We start from the raw sequence: 17,139 nt of genomic DNA, 5'->3' as shown, positions 1-17,139 counted from the left end.
TCCATTTTCTGAAATGATATAAACAATCATTACAAAAACAATCTATTTGGAATAGGCGCATTAAAGCCTTTATAGACTTAATTATGCCATGGTTACCTGTACATCTGTCTCCTCTGTTAGACTGGAGGCTATTTGCAGTCATGAACTTAGTCACCAAATCACCGCATGATGACAGAGAAGAGGTACGATCTAAATGTAAACTGACTAGGAGCTTCCGCAGTATATCTAAGGGGAGGAAGTCGGCCTTTGGAACTCGGAAGTGAACAGTGGACTTATCTTGGAGTAATACAGCCCTCAGAGAGACAAGGCACACGATGTCTATCTCAGGACTAGAGAGGTTGGAGCACATCTCTTCTTTTCTCTCCATCAAGGCACAGAGCCAACAGTGGTGAGCTGGATTGTACAACTCACCTCCTTGTTGGATCCCATTACTAAAAACATAGATACTACTCTCACTGGCTCCCTAGAATAGGGAAAGTTAAAACCTCTGCTAGCAAGCACTTCAACATGCAAGTTGTACACCATTTAATTCAAGTTTCTAATATTAAGAGAATTCTTCTAAAATGAGAATATGTCCAAAAGAAACAATGCTATGATGAGTCCATGAACTTTAGCCATAAACTGTAACTACCTAGTTTAAGAGATTTTAAAAATATTGTGTAATTCTAAAACCATATTATTCCATGAAATTTATTACAAGATCAAAATATCACAATATGTTATATAAAATACGTTTAATATATTTTCTCTTATCCTATATTCTTAAAAATATATTATATAAATACATAAATGCATTATATAAAATATGTTACAGATCAAAAGACTATGATCTGCATACAATAATAGTCATTATATGACTATTAATACCACCCCTACAACAGTTACATTTTCATTAAGGAATTCATATGTTGCAGGCACTGAAGCAAGTGCATTAACCAATAACTTTCTGATAGACATAGATTATTATTCTAACACTAAAGGCCTGGTGCATGAAATTCATGCACTGGGGTGAGGGAGGGGGGTTCTACAGCCCAGCCTGCACCCTCTCCAATCTGGGTACCCTCAGGGGATGTCCAACCGCCGGTTTAGGCCCAATCCCTCTCACAATCTGGGACTCCTGGCTCCCAACCACCCGCCTGCCTACATGCCTGATTGCCCCTAACCACTTCTGCCTGCCAGCCTGACCACCCCCTAACCACTCCCTGCCAGCCTCATCAATGCCTAACTGCTCCCCTGCTGGCTCAATTGCCCCAAAATGCCCTCTCCTGTAGGCCCAATTGCCCCCACTGTCTTCCCCTGCTGGTCCAGGTGGCCTCAACTGCCCTCCCTTTCGTCCCTAACTCCCTCCCCTGCAGGCCAGATCTTGTCCCAAACTGCCCTCCCCTGCTGGCCTGGTCACCCTCAACTGCCTTCCCCTGCAGCCCGGTCCCCCACAACTGCCCTCCCTTGCTGGACATCTTGTAGTGGCCATCTTGTGTGAGGGCATGACAGTCAATTTGCATATTGCCTCTTTATTATATAGGATATGAGAAAACTGAAGCTAGAATAACTTAAATAGGTTTCACTGGTCATGGAGCTAGAAAGAGTACCAGGACTATCCCAAGTACTTGAACATCTAACCTCTAATTACAATGTATTGGAAACTGATATTTTTAATAATAAACATTCATATTACAATTGGTAGAGACCATAAAGATGCTAAGCATCTGGACACTTGTCATAATAGAAGTGATATGACATCCAGAATGCTACTAAGAGGATCCCTTCAAAGAGCTTACATCCCAGTTAAGGTTTGCCATGATGCCCTTTAGAATTTGCATTGATGTTATTGGAAATACATTTATTCATTCAACAAATATGTATTGAATAAGTGAGATAAAAAAATTCAAGCCAATACACATTTAAGAAAAATGACATGAATTTTAAAGAGTAAAGGGGGCAAACAGAATGCTAATCAAATAACCCAGGTGGAAATTATAAAGTTCTGAACTAAAATAGTAGCAGTAAGACTAGAAAGATCAAAGTGGACATAAGAGATACCTGTAACCAACTTTTAAGGGACAGTAGAGCAAAATAAGGTTTCTGTTAGGTGGATGGATGGCAGTGCCAAAGAATGACATAGAAAATAAAGAATGAGAAAATGAGACTTTGTGAGAAAGATGGTGAATCTTGTTTCAGGCAGTGAAATGAAATTCCTCTGGCCTGCCAGTAAGAGGTAGAAATATGACTTTGGAGTTTCTGATGAGAGGTATAAATTAGGGAGTTAATGGCACAGAGTGTAACTGAATTCCAGGGAAACAAGATGAAAGGCAGAAGATAAAAGTGAGGATGGAGACCACCGGAGTTTGATAGGTATGGAGGGGATGCAGGATAAATAGGGCTACTTCTTCTACAGTCAATACTGATAAAACATGTCTAGTGCCAGTTTATCTTTGATCAAGTCCTACTATTCTTTGCTCTCTTGGGAAACTGAGAAGGTTGAGTGTGTCTGGGTTGTCACCATAGTTCAAACACCATCAAGCTTATACTAAATCCATAAATAGGCAGCAGGGACTCACAATTTGAAACTTTGTGAGGACACACTTTAAAGTGAGTTTATAAAACAATATTTCGATTTGCTTAAGTGCTAAGAAGTACTTGCCCATTTATTTTATACTAGAGGCCTGGTGCACTGATTTGTGTGCAGTGGGGACCCTCGGCCTGGCTTGCGGGGATTGGGCTGAAACTGGCTCTCTGACATCCCCCAAGAGGTCTCAGATTACAAGAGAGTGCAGGCCAGGCTGAGGGACCCCACCAACGCACAATCGGGGCACAGAAGGAAGAGGGAGGGAAAGTGGAAAGCAAGGGGCTGCGGCTGCTGGAGGGAAAGCACTGGTGGCACGTGCAGGGCAGGCAGCCACGGAAATGGTGGTGGAGGTAGCCTTTATCGCACTATTGTCTGCCCGTGGGTCATACATATATGCATTTAAGTTTCTTGGTTAATCTCTGCTCCTCCCCACTTCTCCCCATTCCCTGATATTCATCAATCTGCTCCATGCTTCCATGTCTCTGATCTATTTTATTCATCAGTTTATTTACTAGAGTCCACATATGAATGATATCATGTGATACTTATCTTTCTCTGACTAGCTTATTTCACTTAGCATAATACTCTCCAGGTCCCTCCATGCTATCTCAAAGGGCAAGAGATCCTTATTTTTTATAGCTACATAGTATTCCATGGAATAAATGTACAATAGCTTTTTTATCCACTCAACTGCTGGTGGGAACTGCCTGTTTCCAGATCTTAGCCAGTGCAAATTGTGCTGCTATGAACAAAGAGTGCATACATTCTTTCTGATTGGTGTTTTGGGATTCTTTGGATATATTCCTAGAAGTGGGATCACTGGGTCAAATGTCAGTTCCACATTTAATTTTCTGAGGAGAATCCATACTGTTTTCCATTGGGGCTGCACCAGTCTGCATTCCCACCAGCAGTATGTGAGGATTTCCTATTCTCCACATTCTCTCCAGCACTTGTTGATTTGTTGATGACAGCCTTTCTGACAGGTATGAGGCAATACCTCATTTGAGCAGCAAGTTTTGATTACTTTGTACAAAGTCTCCTTCACCCATTCAGAGGCCTCACCACTATGAAGTGATTGACTATGTAACCCCTGATGTAAGTGTACAGATTTATTCCATATACTGAAAAAAAGTGACGAGAATCCAAAAACTGGCATCAAAGTACGTAATGATTTCTTATTTTAGAAGTAAATAAGGATTTAGATGAGTGAAAACTTTCAACAGAAATTTTTACATCCTTTTACCACCAAATAGGCATATCATACCTGGAGGTCTTTTTCTTTTATCTTCTTCTGCAGCACTTCAAGGCACTTGGTGAAGTCAGTATGGTCCTGGTCAGGAGTTGAAATGATCTCACATCCCTATGTGTTAACAGAAGACAAAAGGTAAATAAGTAATGATGTCAACCTTATGAACACCATCAAGAGCTATAAAAGTAAAAATAAGGTATCAACAGTGACATCCTATTATGTTTGTATTACATCCCGATCATTAGAATCACTGCCCTGTTATCTTCTTTATTGCACATAACAGGGCATCTCAGGAATGGTGTCAGAATAGCAAAATAATGGTCTGATTGTGAAAATCATTTTTACCAAGAAAAGGTACAGATTTTACTACATTAATTAATGGTCTTTAAATTTCATGGCAGCAATGACATTCAAGATTAATATAAGAACTCTGATCAAGGTTTATAAAATATATTCACAGGGAAATAACCTTAAGTTAAAACTATTGCTGAGAAACTTTAAATTTCTTTGAGCAGACCTCCTATGTTTACTTACATGAATGGAAAAAGTAATATTAATATTAATACTACATTTTAAGTAAAACCAAGTGAGATGACCTATTAAACTCCAATTTTCTTATGTAAAAAGCAGCAGGAAGAGTCTGCCTGTGTGAATATGTCTCTTGGATTATCTTCTGGACATAATGAAGTGAAGTTATAAGTTCTTCACCTCTTGTCCAACAGATACCTCACATACTAAAAAGCACTGTTTTTTTGTTTGTTTGTTTGTTTTTTATAAATTTAAAGCCACAAGAGTGCCAGCTTGTTGACATCAGTGAATGTAGATGACTAAAGGAAATATATTTTTGTAATGACACATTTCCCTCCAACGTCTTACAGGGGGAAAGGTATATAAAAACAGAGGGAATGAGACTTCAGACTTCTTGAATCTGGACTAAAACAATTTGAGGCCTCTGAAAAACAGCTGAGTAAGGGAATGGTAAATATAATCTACCATATAAAGGTGCCATTCAAACAGTTTTCAAGGATAGAAAACACCTATACTATCTCTTAAATTATTCCAAGAACCATTCTCAGTAGATTTAAAGGTTCTTTTTTTAACTTCAAGGTTCTTTAAAAGTGGCAAGCTCAATCTGTGTCTTTTTCACTTATGAATGCCCTACTATGTGGTGACCAATGAAAAAATTAATTTCTCATAATTTATAAACTTATTATGCTCTAGAAGACATATATGCCATCTTTATAAGATCATCGACATGTACTTCCCTGACCCTAAAAGAACACTGAGCCTGGCCAGTTTGGCTCAGTGGTTGAGCATCGACCTATGAACCAGGAGGTCCTGTTTTGATTCCCGGTCAGGGCACATGCCTGGGTTGTGGGCTTGATCCCTAGTGTGGGGCGTGCAGAAGGCAGCTGATCAATAATTCTCTCTCATCATTGATGTTTGTATCTCTCCCTCTCCTTTCCTCTATGAAATCAATAAAAGTATATGTATATTTTAAAAGAACATTAAGCGAGGGCATAAAGAGTGGACTGGTCTCAGGCTAACATTCCTAAAAAGAAAGATATTAGGCTATTCCAGAGCATACAGGAATATGATCAGGGCTGAGGGCTGAATTGTCACTAAAGCAAAAATTGCTTTTCTGCAACTTCCCTGAGGATAAGAATTATGTTCCAGTCATTACTGTTTCACTGCCTGGCACCAGTCTGCTACATAGTAAATATTCAATAAATGTTAAATAATATTCTTAAGGAAAAGAAATGTATGTTAGCAAAAGGATAGGAGAGTGTGGCATCTTATTGCTAAATATAGCCAATGCTATAATGGAAAAGTTCTCTTAAGTGCTGATAATAGAAACCACTGCAATAGTAAAAAGGAACAAAATTAAAAAGGCAAGTAGAAACAGCAAAATAAGAGATGATTAATAGATGGTTGTCTACCTTAAAGTTATCTTCACAGAATTAACAACATCCACAGGAAAACTTATAGTTAAAGAAAACCCAAGAAATAATCTAGTGCTACTATAACATTATGGAGATGAAGAAAACAAAAACAAGAGATTTAAACTGACTTGTTAACCACTGGACAGCAAGGTAAGCAACAGCATTAATGTCACATCTATAAATCCCCCCCCCCCTTTTTTTTAAATCCCATGAAGTGGGAACAAATTCCTAGAAATCTAATAGAAAAAGTTCATATAACATCTTTAGAGTTGGTTCCACAGGAATGGTATTACATATAAAACTGCTTGAAATATATGAGCAAGGCTTCAATAATATCTTATTTTATTTCAACAATTTAAGATAGACACATAGAAAAGCTTAAGTCAGGACAGAGAAGATTACCAGAACTGAACAATTTTGATTATAAACCAAGAACCTCTAGAAGCTCTACTTGGGGTATTTATCAGCCACTCACAGCTTCTTGGAATTTCATGAGTTTAAATGATTCTAATCTAATCACAGATTGACAAGGAATTCAATAGAAGTAAAAAGCAGCTCCTAGCCTGGGCAGGGAAACTTCCAACACCTAGAAAGGAGGCCTATGAAATAAAGTGCAACAATAGACCTTTGGCTAAATATTGTAAGATGTTCTCACTGTTTTCTGAGTCTTATGATAACATATTAAGATCTAATAGAGAATATAAAGCTAAATTGATAAAATATTAAAGCCCTGTAGAGAAGGAAAATGTAGAAATGATTGCTAATAGGTATTAAGCAATGCTCACCTATTATACATTAACTAGAGGCCTGGTGCATGAAATCGTGCATGGGTGGGATTCCTCCGGGTAGTCTGTGGGGATTGGGCCTAAACTTGCAATCCAACACTGCCAGCTGCTCCTGTCTGCCACTCCCACTCATTCCAGCCCCACTGCACTTGCTGCGGGCTTGAGTCCAGTCAGTCCCATTGGGAGAGGCTTGTACCACCACAGCCATGAGCCCTGTGTCTGGCGCCCATCCTGAGGGGGGTGGGGAGTGGCCAGGACATGATTTGTCCTCAGGTGGGTGTTAGGATGCCCTTGCAGGCCCAGAATCTGGATACATTCTGCTGACATTCATGCCAGTTGTCAGGAGCGACCTGACTGCCCCTAACTGCCCTCCCCTGCTGGCTTGGTCACCCCCAACTGTCCTTCCTTGCAGGCCCAGTTGCCCCCAACTTCTGTCCCCTGCGGGCTTGGTCCCTCCCAACTGCCCTCCCCTGCTGGCCATCTTGTGGCAGCCATCTTGTGTCCACATGGGGGCAGCCATCCTGTGTGTTGGCTTGATGGTCAATTTGCATATTACTCTTTTATTAGATAATATTATCATTACATTTATGACATAATTTATTTTTTCTTTGCTATCGAACATACTATTATGATCAATATCTCTAGTTATTTTCTTAGAATTGAATTCTAGGAATAACACTGGGAAAATTATAAGCACATTTTAAAAATCCTTGTTAGATATTGCCAGAGTGCTTTCTAGGAAAGCTCCAAAAATGTATATTCCTAGTAGTAACATATGTGGGTGAAAAATATCTTCTTTTAAAACAACACTAAGAAAGATAGTTAATGATTAATTTCTTTAAAAAATTTTTTTGATTGATATATTTTAGGGAAAGAGAGGAAAGGAAAGGGAGCAAGAAAAAGAAAAATGGAGTTGTTGTTCCACTTATTTATACATTAATTGGTTGATTTTTATATGTGCCTTACCGGGAATCAAACAAACAATCTTGGCATACGTTCTAACCAACTGAGCTACCTGGCCAGGGCTCATCATGAATTTCTTACTGTGAATTAATTTAATTGCCTCTTGATAGTAAACAGAGATAAGTTTCATTCAGGGAAAGATGTCTTTCATTGGCAAGGAAGGGAAGAGAGTTATGATAATTGGGAGTGGTGTGAAGCAGGGATGAGGACTACAGTATAAAAAATGGACACTTCTAGGAGGGGGAATAGTTGTCAATCACAGTCTCAGAATAAAGAAGATAAGATACTACCTAAGATAATTTTTCAAGTGGTTCTGAACACATGAAGTATAACTTACTATCCCATTACATTAGAATTTTTTTGGTAAATGATCACTCTCAAAAAGTAGCTTCCACACACTTTATTATCTTCTAGTCACGACACTGAAGTTGCCTCTATTCTTGTATCTAAGCATGATATACACTTTAAAATATTTTGGGGAGATATATTCAGGAATCTTCTAAAAACTAAACATATTAATTTTTAATAATGACTTTCCACAATCACTTGTTATACTGAATTGACCAGAAATCTGTAATAAGAGACCACCTGCCAGTTTAAAAGTACAATAGCATAAAGCAAAATGACATATACTCTAATAATCAAAGAAACAGATCCAAAATTAGCGCAAATTGTTCTAAAATATTCCAAGAGGAACAGTTAAAGCCAATTGGAATCTATGGCTCCTGATACGGGAATGAAAATCCTCCTTTACCCTGTTGAGAGAGAATCACAAAGTTTCCATTTTCCACTTTCCTCTTCATTATATAAAGCACACTGGGGTAGATTGCTCCTTCTGTCTTATTTACCAGCCTCCTAAAAAAATCTCTACTTTTCAAATAAAAAGATGTTCTTAAATCATCCAATGACAGCCGACAAATAACCATTTCTTCAGCAGGAATGTCACATGATTAAACTCTAAGTAATAAGTTGCCTCTTGCTGGTTTTCTAGATGGTATACTATAAAAGAAAGTTATAAACACAATTTAACCTTGTAGCCATTCTCCATTCAATCCCAAACATAAAGAGACATTCTAATCTACTGTAATCTGCAGTGCCCTGGGTGTTACAAGATAATTTTTCCTTTCAAAGTGGCACTGAATGAAAACTACAGCACTTCAAACAAGAAAGTCACCATTTCTCTTAATGGAAGTCAAAAGCTTCTTTTGAACAGCAGAAGCTCTTAAATGATGGCTTCCATCCTTAAAGGCAGAGCCAGCGTTCTGAATGGAAGAGGGTGCCCCAAAGAGTTAACATAGCAACTTGAGAATGCTCTTCTTACAAAGGCCTGCTGGCAAGGTTGGCCCTTGGTTGACATCTGAAAGCTTGAATGGGTAATAGCGCCCTATACTGATTTAAAACACACACACACATACACACACAAATACATACATAAAAACAACTTTTCCAAAACGCTAAAAGTGGCTCACTGTGCCTAAATTGCTTTTACAAATAGTATGGTTTATTCTAAGAACATGCTTGTTTGCCTATTAGAGTCTGGAATTTTGGCACAAGCTATACAGAGGGGGTGCAGGTGGATACATGTGGGTCCTCCAGTGAGACAGCACTCAGTCTTGTAGTCACAAGTTGATTAATCACAGCCTGTGTGGCTGCACTGGGAAAGGACTCTCGGAACTGGAGACTTCCTCCAGGCTGTGCTTGCCCCATGTGTCTGCACTCCTTGGCTGGTTCTGCTTCTGCATCCTTGGGCAGCAATACATAAGAGCCACGAGGAGGACTCTGCAGAGCCTTCCTGCTGAATCACCCAACTTGGGGATTATCTTAGGGACACCCAAACAAAGAGCTAACAGATTCTTCCTCCATTACATGCCTGAGTAAGCTATTTGGTAATGTTCCCGAGACCTGCTCTGTCCGGGCGGTGTTCCTTCCCCACCACTACACATACGCTGAGGAAGTAACCAGCTTCCACCAGGCCTCTCTACCAAGCCCTCCCAGAAAGGCAAGGACAATTGTGTGTATGTGGAGAGGGGATAGGGAAGGGGGACAGGAGTAGGAGGGGAACAGCGAAGAAAGGCTGGGTGGATATTGCTGCTCAGTTACTTAGAACTAAGTGGAAACACAAAAGGGAAAGCTAAATGCTTATACAGAGAAAAGGAGGTCCCAGATTTCCTCAGCATGTGAACCAGATCCTTGCTTTGCTATGAGAAAACTACCTCCATTCGTCTACCAGTGTTTTCCAAACTTTTGACATATGTGTACCCCTTCTATTATTTCCGTAATGCTGAGTAACCCCTCATACCCATGAGAACTTATAATTAGGTGCAGCTAAGCACGATGCAGTGCATATCCCCACCAAACTCCAGTGCAACTCGTACCCCCACCAAACTCTTCCCGTACCCCTGGGGGTACACATACCACACTTTGGGAAACACTGAATTCTATACGATTATGGCAAAACCGTTAGAAGAGCCTGTTTGGCTCCCTTTCAACCTTTCTCAGTTGGACAAACTTGGGCCAGACTCCAACTCCGTATTCCGCGTTCTCTGTCAAATGTAGCTAGACCTCTCACCTTCTAATAAAGTTTGTTGCAAGGATTCCATGAATTTATAAAGAGAAGTACACACAAAGTGTTTGGCCGATTGTAGGCACCAAAAAATGGCTGACTTATTATTTTCAAGGTCCTTTGGATAATTTTCTCTTACCAGCTTTTAAAAAGAGTGAAAACCTATATGGAGTTTTGAAACGTTTTTGAAAAAGTAAAGCAAGTTTCTAAGCATCCAAATACACTTTAGCTAGCTGGAAACCAATAAAAACAAACTACATTAGGTGTTGTGGGTGAAGAACAGTACTGTGCCCTTGAATTGATGGCTCTGTTGGTTGGAGTGTATGGTTGTGGATTCAATCCTGGGTCAGGAAGTAACTAATCAATGTGTCTCTCTCACATCCATCTCTCTCTCACATCCATCTCTCTCTCTCTCTTTTTCTCTCTCTCTCTCCCTTTCTCTCTCTCTCTCCCTTTCTCTCCCTCTCTCTCTCAAAATCAATGGAAACATGTCCAGTGAGAATTTAATTTAAAAAGAAAAGAAAAAATGATAGAGAAAAGACAGAAGAAAAAAAATAAAAGAATAAAGAATACTGTTGCATGATCAAATTCACTTGACAAATACCAAGGTTAACAGAATTAGATTTTTGGAAGACTTGCTTAAAATGATACTGTGCACAGTGAATTTCCAAAAGGGACATATAGAAGGTCAAGTTTCACAACTGATCACAGAATCTTTTTCATACCAAGTGGCACCCATGCTTTGTTGCTCTGGTTCCAAAATTAGGATCAGATACTTGCTTCACGTAAACGTTAAAGAGAATGTAGCTACTTGGCGATGCCAGAATGAACAATCATACACTTCAGGTTGTAGGAGGTCATGTATTAACAGGAATAAGGAGGAAAACTTTTGATAAATTGTTTTTATCAAGCTCTACAAGAAAATTATAAAGGAAGGATTACATCCAGAAGCTATAGTGGGAACTGTAAGAGGGGAGGACTATTAAGTAGGGGTCCCATGAGCCAGACAAATGAGGGAAGAGTCTCAGAGGCCCTGCTGAACAGGCAGCACTAGGTGGTTGAGAAGAGGCAGGCAGGTGCTGAGGAAGTCACATGGGAGGCCCTGGGAGTTCTTAAAATGTAAAGAGCATAGGCTCTCCCTTTTAAATCCCTTAGTTATGTAAAACAAATTCAAACAAAACAGGCTTTGAAAAATACAGACAATATAAAATGAAGTCAATTTAAGAGGGCTTTAATAATAGAGGCAAGCATAAGAATTAAAGTATATTCAGGAGATGGTTTTGCATAATGTCCCTGCCTGTTCCATCACTCCCTTGGTGAGATGCTAATAAAATGAGCCAACTGGTTTAAGAATAAAAAGTGAAGAACCCATCACTCTGTCATCAAGGGAAACTGCCTGACTATAATTACCTTCATATCTTGGCATATGTTAATTCATGTTAATGCTTAAGCATGTAAAAATTTACTATTCCCAAGGGTTCTTTATTTTAAAGAATATATTCTTAAATGAAGCATAGCTCCTTACATGCTATATAGCTTCCTCTGTTTGGCACAGCAGTCAAACTTGCTAACGGTCTTACAATTTCTAACAGCCAATTTTCCATTTTCTCTAAGTTAATTATTTTTAGCATATCCAAAAGTTGCTGGTATATGGCTGGGCAGAACTGAGAATGAGGCACAGCTAAAAATTAGAAAATAATAAGATTCATGAGATTACGTGGATCAATGCAAGTGTTTTTAAATTGAGATAAAAAAACTTCTGGGAGATTCTATGAAATTTACTAAACAGAACTGAACCTGGAGCATTATAATACTAAAAAAGATATTTTAAGTAAGATGATTATAAATAAAATCCAGACTTATAAATTATACACTTATTTATGAATATAAATTGATTAAAAATCTTTTTAAAAGCAATGTTGCTGAAAAGTTATTTAAAAATTCTTAAGTAAACAATTTTAGAAAGTAAAACAAAATACTCCCATCGCATATTTAAAGTTATTTAGCACTTCTAGAGTGCTTCTTTCTACATGTACAACATTATTTAATCACTATTACAAGAGTATGAGAAAGCCAGGGTTCTATAACATGATTTAATTTCACTGCCTTGGTAAGACTTCCATGAGTGTAAACTGACAACTCAAAAAATAATTTGCATAGTTAGTTCAAGAAACCATAAACACTTTATTTGCAAAAACTAAAATGCACATTACTAATGGCCAAGATTCAGTATTATTTGACATCTCTTGATGATTATTAAGCTTACCTATATTACCCATCCCCACCATTCGAGAATCCATGTTTTCAAACTGGAATTAAAATAAAAGCACTTCCTGCTTAATATCAGTAGTTCACTTATTTAAAAAATCAGACATTCTATTCAAATGTCAAACAAAAAACAATTTCCCATTATTCTGACTGGGAAAAGTTATATTCAAATTCAGATCCTGAGTTCCTAAAATGTCAGCCATTATGATATGTAAAAGGTGAACAATTTTCTGTGACTGTAGTTAACATTTATAGCATCTCATTCTTACCCAAAGGAGTACGGGTTAAAGAAGTTAGACATACTACCCTTACCTATTAAGAATAGTCTTCAAAAATTAGGATATGGCCATGCTTTTGAATCAATATTCATGTTTTCTATAAAATTTTATTTTTAAACTGGAACTTGGTTGCTATTTCTGCTTGTCAACAGATTGCACTGGGCCTTTGTTTGCTCCTTGGACAAGGTATTTATCATCCCTGGGAATGAGTGTCAGTATCACCATCAGTGGGGTAAGTCTGTGTGATACCCAAACTCTCTACGCTCCCATTGCCTTGTTGTCATTCCCTTCTACCCCCAATCTTGGGTGCAATATTGGGCCAGACCAACAATGAAGTGAAAGCTATTTAGAACATTGAAGAACCAAGGTGATCAGGTAATAGAAAATTAGCCAGGATATAGGTGGCCTGGGAATATGAGAATGTCTTCCTTTGTGCTATAAGGGAGTATTTTGGCATTCACAAGGCCATGTTCTAGACAAGGGTAAAAATAACCCTAGTCATAAGTCAGGAATAGGACTCTAGTTCTAAGTTCTGATTTTATCTTCTCTGTTAATCCTGCCAAATCTGGAAGAACACAGTATGGTACATGACACTGACTTGAGAGAATACGGAAACATGATGTGGGCCAAAGACCCTGGTGAGATCTCAGTTATAAAGTCCCTGATTGGCTCTGATCTTTGGCCAGGCCTAGGGACCCAACCTGTGCATGAATTTTGTGCACCGGGCCTCTAGTTTTAGGATGAAATATTACAGAACAATAGATAACTTCCATTGGCCTTTGAACAATATGGATAGATTGCATGGGTCCACTTATATGTAGATTTTAAAAAATAAAATAGAGATTTGCAATAATTAAAAAAATTAGCAAATTAAATAGACATAAAATACAGAAAGTTTAAGAGAAAGTTAGCTATGCCACGAATGCATAAAATACATGTAGATACTAGTCTATTTTATCATTTATTACCACAAAATATACAAGTCTATTATAAAAAGTTAAAATTTATCAAAACTATACACGGAGCTATTTGTAGTCAAGAGGAATGTAAACAAACATAAAGATGTAGTATTAAATCATAATTGTATAATATTAACTACAGCACATAATGTAATACTATAATAGTCTCCTACCTATCAACTGTTTCATCAATTATACTAGGCTTCCATAAGGCAATCATATTGCTGCTTCTTTGTTACCAATGCGTGAATTGTCATACCTGTCAATAAATATGAATTTCTTTTTCACATTACCTTTCCCTTTTTGACATATAGTGTAATACATATAATATCTACAGTGTTTTGTATCATATAAGACAATATTGATGTAGGTACTGACGGTTGATTCATCTTGTAAACAGAAGATCTAGACTTACAGTATCAATAATACAGTAATATAAATGTATTTTCTCTTTTGTGTGTTTTAATTAATATTTTATTTTCTCTAGATTACTTTATTGTAACAATACAGTCTATAATGCATACAGCATACAAAATATGTGTTAATGTTTTATCAGTAAGGTTTTGGGTCAACAGTAGGCTATTAGTAGTTAAGTTTTAGGGGTGTCAGACATGATAGACACATTTTTGATTATGCATGGTGTCAGTGCATGACCCTTGCACTGTTTAAGGGTCCCCTGTACCACAGACTGCAATATCTGGGGTATAAAATATTCTGTTTAAAAGCTGACAAATCAGCCCTACCTGGTTTGGCTCAATGGATAAGAGCATCAAACTGTGGATCAAAAGGTCCCCAGTTCAATTCCGTCAAGGGCATGTATCTCAGATGCAGGCTCCTCCCTGGCCCAGGCTCTGGTCCTGGAACATGCATGAGGCAACCAATGGATGTGTTTCTCTCGCATTGATATTTCTCTCTGTCTTTCCCTCCCTCTTTTACTTTCTCTAAAGATCAATGGAAAAATATCATTGGATGAGAATTTAAAAAAAATCATTTATATTTTAGTGTTCTCAGAAATTAAGCAAACAAACTCATTTACCATTTCGTATAGTCATATAAACCTAAGTTTTTTTCTGTAAGCCAAGGACATATCTATTGGGGAAAACATATGAATGATTTTGGCCACAAAATCAACTTTATATAATTTTATGGTTTTAACAAACATTTAGCATTTTCAATTTCTTTTTTATTTTACTTTCTTTATCAGAGCCCCAGTTTCAGCTTCAATGAAACCCAGACCAGATGGGAGAAGGAAAAGTGCCTTTTAAAGTGAAGATAATCTCCTTTAATTTGTAACAGAGCAGCTTAAAGATGGTTTAAATCGGAGATAATGGCTTATATGAATTGTGTGTAATGCTGCATTAACTTGTTGTCATTATCATTATTAAAACCGTAGCTAAACTTTCACCCTGACCTATATGGGGCACATCAGCTCTATCAAAGACATCATCAGTGCCTTCCAGCAAGAGATCCAAAAAGTTCAAAGCAGTTGTTCTCATCAATATATGAAAACTGGATTGTACTACATCATCTCATAACTATGCAATGTAGGAAATTAGAAGATGCAGCTAACCTTACTTTCCAAATTAAACTTCAACAGATATAAATTAACATTGATGTTAAAAAAAATAAAGCAAAAAATATAAGAGAAATTCACCAAAAGGTATTAATTCAAAATTTTGTTTCATCCCTGACCCCATTTTACTGCATTGGAAAATGAAAAAAGCTGGTTTCTCCTCATTTTTTGTTATTTTTTCATCCAGGATAAAATGATAAAATCAACACTTCCAGTGTTGGCAGCCAGCAGCATTTAAGAGAAGAGGAGAAAGGTCACATTCGGACAGATCTTCCACTTGTTTCTGAGTGCTTGTACTGCCTCTCCCGGTGCTCCTTCCCCTTCCGAAAATACGACTAATATCTGAATTTATAAAACTCTGCACTGTAGGCAAGGCTGAGAGGGCTTTCCACTCAGTGAGGTTGAGGTATGGAGTTAATGAGAAGTGAGACTGTGGGGAATGAATAGAAACATGCCAATGTTAAAAGTAATTGAGCATGAATATCAAACACTGACTTGGGAACAGTGTCCCATTGCTGATGGGAAAGTCTGGTCAGCTGGTGGGTAAATAGGATATGCACTGAACTATACTCACTGCCCTGATGGCTGGGATTTCTATCAGAACAGTCTATACTAGTTTATAAACCTGATAACTTGGCTTCCTCACTCTGAATCATATTTTCCTTCTCTTTCCCTCCTCTCTCACTCCCATCTTTTTTTTCTTCTTTTTGATTTTATCTCATCCATCTTCAAGCCTTATAAAGAATGTAAAGTTTTACTATTTCAGTAACTGCTGTTTCTTTTAAAAAATATGTGTAAATTTCTAATGCCAGTTCAGAATAACATAGATGAAAGTATTGTGGCTAGAATTGCTGACACTATAATTTTTATTTTTAAAACTCTGCATTGTCCTCTAAAGCCAGTGAAAGCTTGAATAACTGATCGCTATAATACTCCTATGTGTCTTCCATCATTCTCAATTAGATCATTTGCATGTTCTTTACCAGCAAGGATCTCTAGAAGACTTTCACAATAGCATTAACAATATGAACACCTTAAGCTGTATGTTATTGTTAATTTCAAGTTGTAATGAATAGTTTTATTTAAAACTAGTGGCCCGGTGCACAAAATTCATGCACATTAAAAGGGGATTAATTATAGGAAATAATTTGATATTGCTTTTTGCCCTTTCTCTATAATAGAAGTGTCAGAGATGAAAGAAAATTAGTAAAATGTACAGTATATGAAAACCTCCCTGTCAGAATCTGGGGCACATCATGGGACCCAGAGTCAAGTCCCTGCCTACCCACATGCGACTCAAAATCACAAGAGACCCAGCTGGCCTCTGCCCCCATTGGGCTAGATCCAGACCTGGCCAGTCTCACCACTGGGCAGAGGACGTAGCCTCAGGTCCCCTGGCCTGGCACCAGGACAGAGGGCATGGCCTGAGGTCCCCCAGCCCAGACTGGGGTAGAGGGATATGCCTTGAGATCCCTCATCAAGCTCTGCCAGGTGAGGGACATGGCCTGAAATCCCCTGTCAAGCCCCACTGGTGAGGGGCATGGCCTGAGTCCCCTGTCAAACCTCGCCAGGCAGGGGTAGGGGGTGCAGCCTCAGGTCCCCTGGCCCAGCACCAGGAGGCGGGCACAGCCTCAGGTCCCTGTCAAGCCCCACCCGCAGGGGACATTGAGTTCTCCCGACCCAGCACTGGAGGTGCACACTGAGGTCCCCTGTCAAGCCCCACTGGGTGGAGAGCATGGCCTGAGGTCCCCTGTAAAGCCTGGCCAGGCAGGGGGGTGCAGCCTCAGGTCCCCTGGCTCGGTGCTGGGGTGGGGAATGTAGCCTGAGGCCCCCCCAGCCTGAAGCCAGGGCAGGGGGGCGCAGCTGGAGGTCCCCTGTCAAGCCCTATGGGGGTGAGGTAGGGTGTAGCCTCAGGTCCCTGGTGAATGCTCATTAAGGTTCCTTATGGGAACTTGGCTTTAGCTGTGGGTGCAGCCATATTTGTGACAGAGT

At 38.8% G+C, this 17,139-nt stretch overlaps 1 protein-coding gene across 4 annotated transcripts in view; it reads right to left on the bottom strand.

Annotated features, from left to right (window-relative positions):
- TPK1 (thiamin pyrophosphokinase 1) overlaps positions 1 to 17,139 on the bottom strand; it is a 187,957-nt gene that overhangs the window by 92,693 nt on the left and 78,125 nt on the right. For all 4 annotated transcript variants that reach the window (XM_084896553.1, XM_084896552.1, XM_084896554.1 and 1 more), the window contains one exon: positions 3,831 to 3,926. In XM_084896553.1, coding sequence (XP_084752679.1) covers positions 3,831 to 3,926 — 96 coding nt within the window. The remainder of the gene's footprint in view (positions 1 to 3,830; positions 3,927 to 17,139) is intronic.

This window comes from Pipistrellus hanaki (genome assembly GCF_964339955.1).
Source record: "Pipistrellus hanaki genome assembly, chromosome: 10".
NCBI classification, from domain to species: domain Eukaryota; kingdom Metazoa; phylum Chordata; class Mammalia; order Chiroptera; family Vespertilionidae; genus Pipistrellus; species Pipistrellus hanaki.
The sequence above is the reverse complement of the archived record's forward strand: the minus strand, read 5'-3'. Positions and strand labels throughout refer to the sequence as shown.